The sequence below is a fragment of the Saccostrea cucullata genome, unplaced genomic scaffold (assembly GCF_032062105.1).
Source record: "Saccostrea cucullata isolate Sc308-1 unplaced genomic scaffold, CSIRO_AGI_Scuc_v1 ctg10827, whole genome shotgun sequence".
In the NCBI taxonomy this organism is placed as follows: Eukaryota; Metazoa; Mollusca; class Bivalvia; order Ostreida; family Ostreidae; genus Saccostrea; species Saccostrea cuccullata.
This window is the reverse complement of record NW_026923810.1, coordinates 1-18,301: the sequence shown is the minus strand read 5'-3', so window position 1 is coordinate 18,301 and position 18,301 is coordinate 1. Positions and strand designations below refer to the sequence as shown.

The 18,301-nt window shown below is 32.4% G+C and overlaps 1 protein-coding gene and 1 long non-coding RNA gene across 2 annotated transcripts; one reads left to right on the top strand and one right to left on the bottom strand.

Annotated features, from left to right (window-relative positions):
• Nucleotides 1-4,298: 4,298 nt before the first annotated feature.
• LOC134264936 (streptavidin-V2-like) lies at nt 4,299-6,858 on the bottom strand. Its single transcript, XM_062747183.1, has 3 exons — nt 6,691-6,858; nt 6,386-6,453; nt 4,299-4,941 (listed from the first exon to the last, which is right to left on the bottom strand). The coding sequence occupies exons 1-3, from the start codon at nt 6,771-6,773 to the stop codon at nt 4,553-4,555; spliced, it is 540 nt and encodes a 179-aa protein (XP_062603167.1). The 5' UTR covers nt 6,774-6,858; the 3' UTR covers nt 4,299-4,552.
• A 7,770-nt stretch (nt 6,859-14,628) lies between these two features.
• LOC134264935 (uncharacterized) lies at nt 14,629-16,853 on the top strand. The gene is made up of 4 exons (XR_009991649.1): nt 14,629-14,782; nt 14,924-15,130; nt 16,346-16,431; nt 16,760-16,853. It is a non-coding gene; the product is annotated as an uncharacterized LOC134264935 (long non-coding RNA).
• Nucleotides 16,854-18,301: the final 1,448 nt, after the last annotated feature.

Below are 18,301 nucleotides of genomic sequence, written 5' to 3'. Positions count from 1 at the left end.
GGTGAATCCTCATTATTTACGTCATGGGCAAGACATTCACAATACACGGAGGCTGTCATACAGCCTCCGTCTAAAAAGTAAAAGCTCCACGTATGATTCCAACTCTCTCCATAGCGCAGGATTTGGCACATACAAGACCCATCGCGTTAACCACTACGCTACGAAGTATATGAATTATATTACCGTTGTCTGTTAGTGTGATTTAAATGAACATATTTGTTGAAGGGTGTATTTTTTCTGAAATGTTCGATTTTCTTATTAATGGGTTCAGATTCCATTTTCGGGACAAATGAAATAGAATTACGTTTCCATCATTTAAGCGTTAACGAAGAATGGAGACTTGATTCATTCATGTTCAAAATTCATTTTTTCATGGCACTAGTTAACCCTTTTCCACTAACTTTGAAATAAAGATTGTCAAATGATAAGTCGTTCAGTAAAATAAAGTAATAAAATGTTATGAAGAGGACATTACTGAGAGCATATTTAAAAAAAAAAACTTTTCCATGAATTTTGAAAATTAAGAAACATAATATATATTGTCTCAGAGCGCGGGATTGTCTACGCCTTATACGTCCAATTTCTTTATGATATTTAAACAAAATGAAAAATAGTTAGATGAGTTATTTTGTACAAAATTGTACATTACACAGACGTTAAAATGATCCTGAGACTGTTTAACAAATTTTCACTTTTCAAAGGGATTTGGATAAGACACAGAGACCATAAACATGATAAAAATTATCAATTCTTTGTAATGTTTAGTGATATTTCATTTATCTTTTTCTTTTATTTCACCACATTATATATGTATTGATTAAATGATAACAAATAATGAATATATTAGTAATATTTTTTTAAGCACAAAAGGGTCCAATTCTTGATTACACTATATTTGAAGTTGAACACCTTGTATTTCTTACAAATACACATTCAAATTGACCATTGCTTCCAAACTTTTTAATTACAAGTAAATCTTAACGAGCCTAGATATAGAATATATACCTGAAACATAATCCCCCTTCGTGTTCATGTTCTTCTTCACCCTACAACTCATCCTCGCCATGCCAGGGGTCCGACAGCAATGTGTTGACAAAGGACCCCTGGCACTGCGAGGATGCCTACAACTATATAGTCCTGCTGGACACGTCATTAATGGCGACGTTAATACGTACATGTACACGTAGTTAACAATGAAGACCTGAAATCATTTAATTTAAAAAGGCCAACATTAAAAGAAGCACTATCTTTCGATAAGTCTTATGTGTCAGAAAGATTACGTCAGGTGATTGACCAGACATGAAAATTAAGAACTTGATGCTTTGTGTCAGAATAAATTAAATGTATCAGATGTTTTATAAAATCTCGAATTAAGCGATTGAGGAGGAAATTCTTCAAAATCATGACAATTTTGAATATTTTTGATATCCCAAACAACAAAAATGATTGAATTACCATATCTAAATTGGATTCCGAAACTTCATAAAAATCCTTTCAAACAAAGATACATATAACGGGTGCAAGTAAATGTTCTACCAAGCCTCTTTCTTTTCTTCTCACTAAGATATTAACAGCAGTGGAACTCCAAGAGCACTGTTCAACAATATATTCTACATGTTCTAGAAGAGGTGTAAATCAGATGTATAGATGCTAAAAAATTCCAAGAAACTGTTGTAACATTTGAAATCGCAACATTTTAACAAAATCAACAACACAAAAACGTACGTCTTTTCAACTTCATATACAATTATTCCCCATGATAAATTATATAGTCCAGGCTTTCTGACATCATTGACAGCTGTATTTCAATAAAAATGGAATTCGTAAATTTACTTACCTTGTCAATGGTGATTTGCAAAATTACTTTATAAAAAATAAACACTCTGATGTTGATATTAAAAGATACTCGAATTTATGATTGACAATATCGGTATGGTTTAGGGAGACCAGTTTTCCAACAATCTATTGGAATTTCCACGGGTATCAATTTCGCCCCGTTATTAAAAGATCTATTTATGTATTCCTATGAAGCAGAATTTGTGCAAAATCTTATACGTGAAAAGAAGAAAACACTTGTTGTGGCCTTCTATTCGACATTTAGATATATCGACGACGTAATGTCAATTAACAATGGTTATTTCCATTCACTTGTCGATACGATACAGTATATATCCCGGTGAGCTTGAGATAGTAGATACCACAGAGTCTGACGTATCTGTTTCATTTTTGGATATTTTTTCTAGAATAAGACGCTAATGGTAATCTAGCAATCAAGCTCTATGATAAATGTGATGACTTTAACTTTTCAATCGTCAACTTCCCTTACGTATGCAACAATATTTACATTTCCAATGTCTTTGTCCGAGATAAAATTACCAAATGTAAATGTACTTTATTTCTCCATCAATGCATTTGCGCGGTTCCAAAAAAACTACGTGCAGGGCGGGACAAACAGCTAGACAGAAGCAGGGCTTGGAGCACGTGGATTGGCGGAATCAAAGCATGCAAATATAAGGAATAACTGTCAGATTTTTCAATTTCATGAAGATGATCAATCGATTGGCTTGCGTGATAATTTTATGCATAAACGCCTGCATACTGGGTTTATATGTCTCAGTTGATTCGATACGCAGGAGCATGCTTTACGTATGAACAGTTTCCAAAACGAGGTAAGTTATTGACAAACAAGTTGATGAAACAAGAATATCAGCGGTCTCGTTTAAAGTCATCATTTTGTAAGTTTGTAAAGTCGATACAATGACCTTGTCAGCAAATACAATTTATCATTGATTCAAATGCTGACTGACGTTTTTTATACTAATCAGTAGTCCATTATTTATTCACTGAATTGACGATAGATTATATACCGTTATTTCCCGATCATGACAAGGAGCACACGGCGGGTGTGACCGGTCAGCAGGAGATGCTCCTCCTCCATGGCACCTGATCCCACCTTGTTTTAGAGGTCCGTTTGTTCTGCTTCTATTTTGTATGGTTTTATGGACTTTGATATTGAATACTGTTCGTTATCTCCATATCCTTTTTGAAAACAATGCACGAGTTTCTAATCGACAATATCTATTTGGTTTACTGTGGTCACCCATTGGTACCAACTGCTTCCCGTTATAAGCAGACCTATTTTTGTATTTATATGAAGCAAATTTTTTCAAATCTCATAATTAGAAGAAAACACTTGCCGTAGCCTCGAACGCGATATTTATATATATACAGAATGACGTACGTATTTAAGGAATGAATTAAATAGCAACCCAAATTATACTGTATAACCTGGGTTGGGGCAGTTTACGCTTTATAAATAAAAAAAACGTAAACTGCTCCAACCCAGTTTATAGCAGTATAATTTGGGTTGCTATTTAAATCATTCCGTATACTAGTAGTTTAATTTTCAATCCCTAAGTATATAAAACAATTCAATTTTTCCCTTAAAAATTAACACCTTCAAATTGTTCATATTTTAATTGTAACGTCACGCGGATTGATGCGTTTTTGACGTACGTCATTGTCATGTAGGCAAACCAGATGAATAAACAATTTAGATTATTTTTTTATCCAATCAAAATTTAATGACGCGTTACAACCAAAATTAAATTATTAACAAATAACAAAAGTTATTTTCATTCATATACAATCTGTACATGTATATGTAGACAAGATATATTGGTTATTTTACTAGAAAAAGGTTTCCTATTTAAACACACCCTCAACTTTTTATTTTTTAAGGAAAAGGTTCAGCCTCAAGGTCCCATTCAAACAGACTTATACATAGAAATAAAGGTTAAACTGCCTTGAGCGACCTTCCTGTCTTCGCCCTGAAAGCTCGTTTATGCGTATTAAATGCTGACTTTCTTCCTCTTATTTAATTAAGGAGTCACTGTCTAGTTAGTGTAGTATACCAGGGCATCAACGATAGTGGGAAACATGGGATAATTTGCATAACGGGCGAAGCTTTAAAAATGTAGACTAATAGATTTAAATTACACGAGGACTTCCATGCCTATTTCAATAGTTCTCGCCCGCTTTTGTCAAACACAAAGGTAGCCGCACGAGATTTACATGCATATTTGGCCTCCTTAGCGTCAGACACAGAGACAGATGCGCACGTGATTTGCATGCGTTATATTAATTGAGCCTCCTTAGCACACTGAACTTTTTATTTTTTAAGACCTGCCTAATTTACATTCCAGCAGAATTATACATAGAAATAAAGGTCCCCTAACTCTCAAAGAGTTATCACAGAGAAAAAAAATTAGAAATGGAAATATCGAGGGACAACAAAACATTTTCCTGTTGTTTATCATGTGTACATTTAAAACTCAAAGAACATTTTTCTGATTTACTTCAGTTTAATTTTTATCTTCGAAGGGATAAGATAACCCTGGCTAAAATTAAATTTAGGAAAGCACTCTGAGGAAGAACTGTATACCTAGCTATAGGACACATACATGTACATGCATTATTAAGCTACAGTGATCAGGCATAGTCAACGACGTACACTTTCATTCATCTGTTTGAAATCTGACAGCATAGAAATTTAACACTGGCTAATTTTGGTAAAAGTGTCTTGGTTTGTGATGAACGTCTCCCAGAAATCGTCCGGATCTTCGAAGCGACCGAGTATCCACTGGGTCCTAATCACTCCCTCCGCGGCGTAAAATACGCCCGTCCAGCTAGTCACGGACTTGGCATCTTGGTACTTGTTTTTCCAAGCCACTGACCACCCTAACATGTAGTCCTTGTCATTGACCTGTGTATACCTCCCCATCAAGTCATACTCCTTCGAAGCCTGCCCCACGGCGCTGGTATACTTGCCCGAGATGGTTCCGTCTTTGCAAATAATTTCCATCTCCGACTTGAGCTGATTTTTCCATTTACCAGACAAGGCACATTGATCGCCGTTTAGTTTTTGGCAATAATCGGTTTCTAAATTTAAAAAAAAAACACTGCCAATAATCTTTAATAAAAATAACACCCACTGGATCTTTTTTTTTCAGTGCTGCGAGAGGGAGGTTTATTAAACTGCATGCAATCTTTGATTTATGAGAGTCATCAATGCACAGGGATTTTGCAATGTTGAATTCTTAGAAAACGGCAATTTATTTTTTTTCCTGAAATATTTTTAAAAATAAATCATTCATACAGAAAAATTCTACTTCTAATGGAAAATCATTGATGCAATTGTAATACATGTATTATTCACTTTTTAGATGATAGTAATTTTAATCTTCTAATGGCAAAATTCAGTTTAAACATCAAATTTATGATTACAGAAAATATATACATTCATAATATATATTTGAAACTTATATTTCTCAATTATTACTTGGAGAATATGTAAGAAAAAAAAATTCTTACGAAGAGGAAAGTAGTGTATAGAGGTAAAAACTTTCGCCTGTTTTTCTTTGTCACGTGATATCGCGAGTGTTATATTCGCGCAATTCGATAAATGTTTTGAAAGCGTATACAATGCATGCCTTTGAGTAGTAGATTGTTCCCTTTTTTATACCCGCACTTTCTATAGAAACCTCGTCCGGTATATTTTCTTCCCTAACTCCTCCTATATTTTACACAGTAGCCTAATCATCTTTTGGGAGATGGTTGGTGGTGTCATGTAGATGTGCAGTAAGGTTTCCATTACACTTTTCTTCCCTGAACTCCTCCTTTATTTTACACAGTAGCCTAATCATCTTTTGGGAGATGGTTGGTGGTGTCATGTAGATGTGCAGTAAGGTTTCGGAATTTTGATTTTTCCCCGGGGGGTCAACTGGAGGTCGAAAAATGTTTTTTTTATGCAAAAAGCCCCTTCTTCCCCGAACTCTTCCTACATTTTACATAGTAGCCTAATCACTTTTAGAGAGATGGTTGGTGGTATCATGTAGATGTGCAGTAAGGTTTCGGAATTTTGATTTTGCCCCGGGGGGTCAAATGGGGGTCGAAAAATTCATATTTTATGCAAAAATCCCCGTCTTCCCTGAACTCCTCCTACATTTTACTCAGTAGCCTAATCATCTTTTGGGAGATGGTTGGTGGTGTCATGTAGATGTACAGTAAGGTTTCGGAATTTTGATTTTACCCCGGGGGGTGAAATGGGGTTCGAAAAATGAAATTTTTATGCAAAAATTCCCGTCTTCCCTGAACTCCTCCTACATTTTACATGGTAGCCTAATCATCTTTAGGGAAATGGTTGGTGGTGTCATGTAGATGTGCAGTAAGGTTTCGGAATTTTGATTTTGCCCCGGGTGGTCAAATGGGGGTCGAAAAATGACATTTTTTAAATTGAGACTGAATTAGATCACACTTATAAAGATAAAGATGACTCTTTGGCTCACTGTCGCCCATACTGTAATACCAATGTGCTTTAGCTCACCTGTATCCCCTGATTCAACAGAAAACACCCCACACAATACCAAAAGAAAATAACCAGGTGTCTTCATGCTAAAATTAAAATATTGATTAAAAATATTTTATGTATGGTAATGATACATCTTTCGGCACATAAAAGTATGTTTAAAAAAATTATTGACAGCAAGTTGTTCTCAGGAAGGTCTCTCATACTCAATGTAAAGTTCATTCATTTCCAACAAATCTGCAAGAATTTGAAAACTATTTAGAGTTGCAAAGAAAATATCTTCTGAATTTCAATACATTAACCTTTAACCCCCTAAAGCCTACCTAGCGTTTTTTCCCTCTCCGAGTTCTCCTAAATCCTTGTTCGTCCCTATCTGTTGTAAACTAAAATCAAACAAGAAGTGCATATACTGTATGATAGTTTGTTAAAAAGTTATGCACTTGCAACATCCGCCTGAGTAAGAAATCGGAAAGGGCGAGCAAGTATTCCCTGTACTTAGACTGTGAACAATGATTGTATGTTAGTTGTCTCATTCGAGATTTTTAAACTAATATAGAGAGATATCGCCGTATACCAATCAAGCACTTCAAACTGAGATCTTTGCTTGGCACTCAGGGCCATGGAAAAGTGAGAGTTCTTTATCGTTCAATGCTTCGGATCCTTAATATTAAGTTCTCGTAGGAATAACCTCCAGCCTTCACTTCAAAGTTTCGAGCGCTTGGTGAAGGAACAGTTGCTATCTATTTTTTATCGACTTAGGTTATTCGAGGCCGAGGTTCTAACCCATGTACATGTATATGATTAAGCATATACATTCGTTTTATAATATAGTTTCCATGTTAGCATGAATCCCTAGATGCAACGGACACAGATAATAATATAGTCAATACACGAGTTCTAGTGGGCATACTTTATGTCTCACCCACTCAAAGTTAATCAATATGCGCTCGCGGATCGCGATCAGAAGATGTTCGAATCACGGCCGAGAATTCGAACCTCTGTTTCACCATTCTTTTTTGCAAATTTCACTTAAAATAGATTTAATTTATTTTTGAATTTTTTCCCTTTTTTTTTTCTAATGAACATTTTGATTCAGCAAAATTTGAATTTAAATGCAAACTTCCCTGAAGAATTCAATTGACTTTCTCGCACGTATTCATTTGTTTCATTTCCCAAACGAAAAAAAATAAAATAAAAGGCTTCGCTGACATTGTCTGGGAGACAATTTGCTAATTAATTTTCGTTTCACAAAATCTTAAAAGTTATCAAGTTTCTGTATATTTTCCCTAATGCCTTGACTTTTGATTGATTGATTGATTGTATATTGTTTAACGTCCCTCTTGAGAATTTTTCACTCATATGGAGAAGTCACCGTATGCCGGTGAAGGGCTTCAAATTTTGATCTATACTCGGCACTCAGGGCCATTGAGCAGTGAGGGTTCTTTATCGTGCCAGCGCCCACCGTGACACGGGACCTACGTTTTTAAGGTCATATCCGAAAGACCCGTGACTTTCATTTCTAGTGCCGAGCGCTTGGCGAAGGAACAATCACTACCTCTTGGCGAAGGAACAATCACTACCTTTGTTTACGTCTTATGTATGACGCGGCGCCGCGATCGAGAATCGAACCCGGGCCTCCCGATCACGAAGCGAACGGTCTACCACTAGGCTACCGTGACCGGTACCTTGACTTTTGAAGAATGCATGAAGCATAGATTATGGAGATAACGCACAGTATATATTCAAGCTCAACAGTTATTTAACAATACAAACTCGGAGCAGAGCAAACACGGATCTCAAAAACATCAGAGGTGGGATCAGGTGCCATGAAGGAGTGAGTATACCTGCCGACCGGTCACATGCGCCGTGTGGTCCTTGTCATAATCGGGAAGTGAAGGAAAAATACGTCGACAATTCAGTGTTTTAATAATCACCTAAAATTTACTATGAAAAACATCAGTCATCATTTGACTCAGTGATAAATTGTATTTGCTGACAAGGTCATTGTATCGACCATAGAATCATTTGATGACTTTAAACGAAACTGTTAATATTCTTGTTTCATCAACTTGTTTTTCAATAATTTACCTCGTTTTAGAAATTGTACATATATGCAGAGCATGCTCTTGCGTATCGAATCAACTGAGAGATATAAACCCCGTTTGTAGATGATGAAGGTATATTACTGCATAAGTAAGGTAAATGACATTGAAAAATTAAAGTCATCACGTTTATCATAAAGCGTGGTTGTAAGATTACCATTTACATGTATGTCTTATTCAAGTAAAATATCCAAATATTTAAACAGGTGTGTCAGAGCATGTGCTTTTTTCAAGCTCACCGAGATATATCGTATGGACATGTGAATAGACATAACTATTGTTAATTGGCAATAAGTCGATGATATATCTAATGTCGAGCTGATGGTCACAGCAAGTGTTTTCTTCTTTTCGCGTATAAGACTTTGGACAAATTCTGCTTCTTATGAATACAAAATAAATCTGCTAATAGCGCAGTTGGTACTCATAGGAATTCAAATAGAGTCTTCGAAGACCTGCTCTAAAAACCACATATAAATTGGCAATGGGAAACTTAAGCATCTTTTTAAAACCAACTTCAGAGTACTTGTGTGTACAATTAGAATGTTTTTAAACAAAATAATTTAGCAAATGACCAATGACGAAATAAGTAAATTTACGAATTCCATTTTTATTGAAGACGCAGCATTTGCTTTATAAACAATTTTTCCCATTTAATCACTTTGTTATTAAATAAAAAAAAAATCACTCTCAGGAACAAAGATATAACTGAAATCCCATCTGTTGAGAATTTCATATGTAAATATATGCTTTAACAGACTTTGGGTTAAATAAAATGTTTGCTCGACAGTAACTGAGTAAATAAGTAGCTAACAGTGATATATCTTATACCCCAACAAATTCAAGAAGCAGTGTAAATCAGGTGCATGTTGATACTAAATAATCAACAAACTGAGAACTTTCGGAAAATTTTAAATTTTTTTCAATCATTGATATCATAAAAAATACAGATTTCTACTCTTCCTGCAATCGTATCTCACGAAATATTTAAAAAAAAAATCTTTCAAGAGTCTATGAAGATTCAACATAAAGTTGATGTTGATACTGAAAGTAATAAAAAACAGCCGGCGTTTCTCATCACCGATATCTATGTTGAATGTGGAGATCAGCTCCTCCAACAATCTGAAGGAATCCCGACGAGCCCTATAAAATGTAAATGAAAATTTATTCAGAAACATCTTGATAGAAGAAAATCTTGCTGAGGCCTTCATCTTTACAAGAGTTAATTTCATTCATATGTGGGCTCGATATATTCTAGTAACCTGAATAGAAACACACTAAATTTGTCACATCTACTTCTTACCAGTATTTGGATGTTTGACTGATTAAAAATGATAGTTTTCATCGCCAAGTCCTTAATTTTTGTTGCAATATTTCTTCATGTATTTTATATCTCCAAACTGAATCGAATCACGCGTTTTCTGAATATGATCATTATTTGATGCATGTACACTTAAATACTAGTAAATTAAATATACATTAAAACAATGTTTAAAAACACACTAAAAATAATTGATAAATATGATTGTTAGCAAATAAACTTTTGCTATGAATAATGGTTAAAATGGTTTGTGACGCCTACGCTTACCAACAAATACCTATCATAAACTATGACAAGTGGGATGGCCAGCTTTTACTCGTGTCTCTTGACTGATTCGAAAAAAATGCTCTGAGTGAACGCAGAAATGTCCTGAGAACGATAAATATTTAAAGCTAGACAAATAGTTTTCAACAACTTACTTATAGATAAAAGCAGTTTTAGCAAATTGTACGGTCCTAGTTTGTCTGACACGTGTTCCTAACATTTAATAGACCATTGTTTTAAATTATAAATTCTTTGACAACGCTGTACCCCGTTTCCCTGGTCAGTACGTAAGACTCAGGGGCCCGTTTTAAAAATGAACTTACAACTAAGACCATAAAAGTTAGTTTATTTGTGCAGAATTCATTATTCTGTTTGAAATCGCCAGCATAATAAACATAACTTGATAATTTCTTTTAAAAAATACTAAAATCATTTTCAAATAAATGTAAAATAGAATCGATTTTGGTCGTAGTCGTAAGTTCTTTTGTAAAACGGGTCCCAGGATCGGAGTGAATCAACAAGGGGCGTTTACTCCTTCCAGGCACCTGATCCCACAGTGGTCCATGTTTTGCCCCATTCAAGATTCAAATTTGTGCTGAAATTGATTATAACTCGTTATTTTCTTTATATATATATATATATATATATATATATATATATATATATATATATATATATATATAAGGTACTGCTGGTATATTTTGTTCGTGAACCAAGAGATGCCAGACGTAATGAGAACATTAATTCCTTCTTCGATTAGAATTAGTAAATATTTATGTTGTTGCTTAGAAATCATATGAAATACGGTATCACAATCCATATTCGGAAGTAAGAATTATACTAATGGATCTTTTCTGCAAAATATTGATTTTCGAGTTACCTTTCCTTGTTATGTTCCCTAAACAACAATGTTAATTGTCAGTAAACACATGACAAATCAATTAATTAATTCAGTGGTAATGGAAAAAATTATAATTAGTGAAAGACAATATTCTATGATATCTTTGTAAAGAATAATGAATTAATTTTCTGTGCATTTATATGAATAATAATGAATCTTTGCATGAAAAGATATTTTCTGACCATAAAAATAAATAAATAAATAAAATAAATAAAAATAAAGAAATATTACTTGGGGAGAAGTAGTAATATATCTATTTTATTCTTATCGTATATGTAAAAGCCAAATTGATTATATTTAGAACATATGTAAGAATGGAGATTGAAGTCTTCTGGCCATGACTGTTGGATCATTTCTATAGGTTCAGGGTTTTTAAATGCCCAATTCAGACTTTGTACATATAAGTCTTTGTATGGGGTTATAATCTCGAACGATTACCTATATACTCTCGTGACCAAATATCACGAATACAGACTATATATACCCTATTTCACTTGAATGGAAGCAAAATGGTTGTAGAGGTAGCATTTCTATTCAAATACCCATAAAGAAACATGATAGCCACTTCTCTCAGATATTTCTTATTTTATTGCAAAGCTAGAAGACTATTATCAAAACGTCCTTTTTGTTTAATGCTGAAATATTTTAATATAGCAGAAAAAAGATTGCTTCGGTTTCGAATTTTTAATGAGGTCAGAAAATCACACACACACACCGAAATCAGACTGTATTTTTTTTTTAATGTGGAAAAAGAATAAACACCACAATACTTGTTTCTAAAACTATTCAAGGGTTCATTAGATACTACAATATCCATTTTCCCCATTTTTACCAGCATCTTTTAAAAAAAAATCTGAAATTTTCTTTAATTCTGTTTCGGTGATACTTTGATCACTAGAAGCCATAGCATTTTTTTTTCAAATTATCAAATTACAGACATGCATGTAAAGTTAGAGGAATAGATAGATGATAGAAGCTGCATGTTCAGTAATAGTTAGGACAAGTTACTCAAGATCAATGATTATAAGTATGGCAGCATACATAATTCATGTAATTGGCTTAATGACGAGAATATGGAATAATTATTTTATTAACTTGTTATGAGCGTAAATAAGCCATTATACATTAAATAAATGTTAGTGAACGCGTTTTTTTCACATTTACATTGCATTACAAGATACAAACTTTGTTAAAGAATTGTGACAAGTTCCTTGTTTACAGCTCATCTAAATATCCAAAGCAAAAAACAATCATATCAGCGTGGTTTAATCATAAATCATACATATTATAGTAGTCTCCATCCAGTACTATTGATCAAGTTGTCAATATATAATAATATAGTGACATAATCAAAGAAATAATTTAGCTTTAGTGCAATATTTTGTATTTTTTTCAAAGAATAAGAAGAAGTTAATAACCCTTTAAGCGATAGTGGGGTAATGTGAAAACCAGCTTCTGATCTTAATAATTCAGAAAGGAAAAAGATCTAGATATATATAAGATGATCTGTAAGTTCTGGTCCCAGCTGACGAAGTAGGAAATGACAATGTCTTTGTTTGCAGGGTTCATTACTCAGTATTTAAATTGTAATTTAGAACTGGGATTAAAAGCCACAGATTTTACTCTAAGCTCTACTCATAGCTCTCTTTCTAAGGAAGAATTTCTACAAAATAATGTGTCAGTTTTAAATACTTTTAATATTCCAATAAATCAGAATGAATTTAAGTACGATACCAATACTGCAATCCTCAATTTTACAAATTTCTTTACAAATAAAGATATACTAGTTTAGCGGATTCCAGTAAAAGTTTTAACTAGCCTCTTGCTTTGCTCCTCTCTAAAATATTAATTAACAGTTATGAAGGAGAAACTTCAGGAGAACTGTGCAACAGTATATTAAAGAAGTGGTGAAAATAAGATATGGATACTAGTACTTCAAAACTTTTTTTCACCACAATTAATAAAATCAAGAGGTAAGACTTTTCAACACCTTATACGATTATTCCCCACGATAAATACAGTCCCGACTTTGTGACATCAAACACAGTTTTAAATAGAACTCATAATTTTACTCTTGTCACTGGTCATTTGAAAAATTCATTTTTAAAAACATTTTGATTGAAAACACGAGTACTCTGAAATTGATATTAAAAAGAAGTTTGAGTTTCTTATTGACAATATATATGCAGTTTTCGGAAATCAGGTCTTCCAAAAATCTATTGGAATCCCCATGGGTATCAATTTCGCCCGTTACTTACAGGCTTATTTTTTGTATTCACATGAAGCAACATCTATTTAGCCCCCAACCACATGACCCCCAAATACTTGCTGTGGTCTTCAACTCGACATACAGTATATCGACGAGGTGCTATCTATTTACAATAGTTACTTCCATTCGTATATCGACTGGTGGATATATCCAAAAGAACTTGAAATAAAAGATATTACTAAGTCTGACAGAGCTGTTTTATATTAAGATGTTTTCAAGAAAAAGATATTTACGGTTATCTTACAGAACAAAAAAAACATTATGATAACCATGATGACTTCAATTTTTCTATCGTCAACTTCCCTTTTGTGTGAAGCAATATATCCTTATCACCTGTATATTGCTTTCCCCATATTTCCCTGTTGATTCGATACGCAAGAAGTTGTACATACGAAAAATTTCTATAAAACGAGATAAGATATTGATAAAGAAGTTAATGAACTAGACTCCTTTAAAGTCATCATTTTGCAAGTTTTATGGTCGATATAAAGACCTTGTCAGCAAATGCAATCTTTATTATGCCAAACGCTGACTGACGGTTACATTCCTATTGTTAGGCCATTTTATTACGCCCTTAAATGTCTACAATTTTCCCGTTTTCTCGATCATGACAAAGAGCACACGGCGAATTTGACCAGTTGGCAATGAATGATTAAATCCCTTTGGCATCTGATCCCTGCTCTAAAGTTTTACAAGTCCCTGTTTGCTCTTTTTCTAATTTGTTTAATCTACATTGACTTTTGATCTTAAATATTGTACGTTATTTCTATATTTCTAGAAGACCAGACATGCTAAATGCTAAATTATTTTGAAATAGCAAACATAAATAGTATTTTAATTGTTAAATTTAAAAATTTAAGACTTATATCTGTATATCCGTAATGTCCACAAAGTAATCTTGTAAAATATTTAAATTTTTCAAACATTCCTGATATGAATATTTCTTGGTTAAGATTCATTGAGTCAAAAGTTTTGTTGCTGTTTTTTTAGTTGTATAATATTACAACATCGTTGTCATTGCTTAAATTAAGCCAACAACATTTTTGAAGTAGATATATTTTATATACCATGTAAGTAGAATTCAATTTTGGCATTATTTGCGAATGTATTGAGATCGCTAAAATTGTATATCGCCAATTATTCATTAAGCACTGATGAGTTAAAAGCTACCTTGCAATATATTGTAAAATCGCGAAACTTACTTCTTGCTAGAATTATTTATCAGTTTGTAGGGCTAAATCGCTTAATACGAGTCTTGCTAAAATTTTACTTATATGGTAAAGTACATATAACCATGCTTTTAGACTTAACTTTCATTGTAAGGATATATTTTCAATAATATCAAGAAAAATCTGGTCTGAATGCAGTCAGTTTATAGACTGTATCATGCACGTTTTAAGTACAAGAGTACTGAACTAAATAATAGAGGCATCTAGTGAAATAATACAAACAGAGACACCATGGTATTATTGGTCTAGAATCAATGTCTCGACCTCTAATACTGCCAGCATCTCTCCTGTATTGATGAAGATGACAACCAACTGAAACACCGATTACAGGGGTTAGCATCCGGTAAAAACATTCTCCTTTATCCTAAAGAAACGATTTAAGCATTTGATATCGATTTTATTCTACATATTTCGTCAAGGGTACACAAATATCGAACAAAAGCAGACATTTAAATTTTAAACCTCCATGACAGATCAGATTTCTGAATATGCGCAGAAGAGTTGTTCACCCGGAACTCTAAAAAATCTCCGGGTCATCGGCAAGGTAAACCGAGTCTTCTTGTTCACTGAAACAAGGACTGAAAACCAGAACTAAGACTTCCTGAAGATATGTTGCTACTGGGGAACATGTCTGGTCCAGAGGGATAGATCATCCAAAGAATTCTAAATGGTGAAGCCAGGTAAGAATTAACTGTTCAAACTAGGTAGACTTGGCTAGGATATAAATACTTCAGCTTTTTATGAGGGACTTTAAAATACTATAAACGTGAAAGCTAAAACGTGAGGTGTATTTGTCATAGTTAAATACTTCCTACCATTTGAAATAATAAACAGAAAAAAGAAAGAAATATTGAAATCTCGCATTAGCAATCCTAATAATAATTCATGCTATATTTTTAATACGATGTCATTTTCTGCCCCCAAAAAATCGTGAGTTTAAATCAATGTGTTTCTAGCATAATCGTTGTTTATATAAGTTAATATTTTAAATATGCTATTTCTAGGAAGTGGGACCTCATGTACTATAGTGTATCTATGCATGTTATTTACATGCCTTGGAACAGATACTAATCTGCAGTTTTACAACATATCAAGCAAATCTGGTTTAAGAAGTGGGACGCAAACTATAATGACATGTGCTAATCATATGCATACATGATCGTGTTTTAAACACGAGGAAGAGATTTTAATTCTTTTGAGTTTTAAGTATTGTGGACTGAGTAAATAGAGCCGAATGATATTGATTACAACCTGATTTCTATAGTAAGACATATGTAGGTTTAAATCGTGACTATCAATAATTGTTCTAGATCTTGAAAAAAAGTGTCATTGCCAAACATGAAGTAAAGGTTTAAGTAATTTCCTTCATTAAATATGCTGTTATACTGCCTATCTTCTTAAGATTTTAATTTTTTTTTTGAAAGACAAATGCACTTTTATATATGTGTTTCCAATGCTAGGAATCCTTGCACTAAAACATGGCCAGTAAATTCGAATACTGTATCACAATTATGCACAATCCATTTCGGACCGTTATTTCTCTCTGAAAATTAAAACTTCTACATAAAATATACGATAAATCATTAGAGTTTAAACATTGTAAAAAAGAACTTAAACATAACATATTTATGGCATACTTGTAAATCAGATTATTTTGGTCTGTAATTTTCAAAATGTTTTTTTTCTTAGAGCATTAAACACTGATTAAATAATAAAAATATGATAGAGTTACTGACAAAAACATTTAAAAACGACATATCTTAAAAAATACCCAGGTATATATTTAGACCCGTCACCTACTTTTTTTTTATTATCATTGAATTATTTTCTACAAGTAATCGATACACGTTTTTTTTGGTTTTGTGATTAAGATCACTAATATATTTTGTTTATAGACGTGTTATGGCCGATGGATGCTCAAATAAAAGACGATACCTAACTCTTGTTACTTGGATATTAATGGCATTTAACATAAAAATAAGTAAGAAATTATTTCTTTACCTATATATAATATCTAACTCCCGGCGTATTCTAGTATTCAAAGGAAAAGAAGTATTTTGGTATCATTTTATAAGTTAATGTTTTGTTAGCATAATGTTTTCCAATTTTCTTAATTCAAGTTTTACGAATTCGAAATGAAGACTAACTTGTTTTTTCTCGAAGAAACTAACCATTTACTTTATTTGATCAGAAATGTTTTTGATATTAATTAATTCTGTTGCATGACAAGTATATCTGTCATTAGATCTCATGGCACATACTTTTATTGCCCTTATCATGATATTTTTATTTTTGTATTTTGTTCTCAGTAATTTGTCAACAGCGATGTCCACCAGGACCTTTGGTATTGATTGCTGAACAGTTTCCGAAGTTCGCCAGCACACCCAACTATCCTAATAAGTATCCGCCGTAAGTAATCTAGGTCTCTTATATAATGATATTAATTTCATCAATATATTTTTTGAATCCAGTGTTTCTACTTCACGAGTCTTACAGTCCTTAACTTCATTGTGAAAAAAAATCTTAGAAAGATTTTGAAAAAAAAAGAAAATATTCACCTATAAAATATTTCACACTCCTCGCTTCTCAAAATATTTATCACTTCCGATATATACTTCTTACGGAAGCGTATTAGTGCCACTTGAACACTTCACTTTTTTTTAATTTCTACACTTTAATCTGTAAATTTTACACTTTAATCTGTAAAATTTACACTTTAATCTGTAAATTTTACACATTAATCCGTAAAATTTACACTTTAAAGTGTAAAATCTACACTTTAATCTGTAAATTTTACACTTTAAAGTGTACATTTTACACTTCAAAGTGTACATTTTACACTTTAAAGTGCAAATTTTACACTTTAAAGTGCAAATTTTACACTTTAAAGTGCAATTTTTACACTTTAATCTGTAAATTTTACACTTTAAATTTTACACTTTAAAGTGTAAATTTTACACATTAATCTGTAAATTTTACACTTTAAAGTGTAAATTTTACACTTTAATCTGTAAATTTTACACATTAATCTGTAAATTTTACACTTTAAAGTGTAAATTTTACACTTAATCTGTAAATTTTACACTTGAATCTTTAATTTTTATACATTAATCTGTAAATTTTACACTTTAAAGTGTAAATTTTACACTTTAATCTGTAAATTTTACACTTTAATCTGTAAATTTTACACTTTAATCTGTAAATTTTACACTTTAATCTGTAAATTTTGCACTTTAATCTGTAAATTTTACACTTTAATCTGTAAAATTTAAACTTTAATCTGTAAATTTTACATTTTAATCTGTAAATTTTACACTTTAATCTGTAAATTTTACACTTTATTCTGTGAATTTTACACATTAATCTGTAAATTTTACACTTTAAAGTGTAAATTTTACACTTTAATCTGTAAAATTTACACTTTAATCTGTAAATTTTACACTTTAATCTGTAAATTTTATACTTTTATCTGTAAAATTTACACTTTAAACGGTAAATTTTACACTTTATTTGTTTATTTACATAGTCAATTTAGCAACTTCACACATTCCCAGTAACGCATTTTTAAAGCCAACAGACCATTAATCATGCAAGATAATTACGGAAGCGTAATATCAATCTGAACTGCAAATAAAAAAATCTTTGAGATCTATATTTTTACTTTTCGTTACACTATAGTATAACTAAAGAAACACATGTATATATACTGAAACAAAAGCAGATCCCTGATTTCTTATGCGGGGGAAAATTACGAGACCTATGAGGAAATAGTCCATCCTTGTTTATCATATACTAATAAACAAGTACGAGTACATGTAAAATAAAAATATACAAACAATTGTAAACATCTC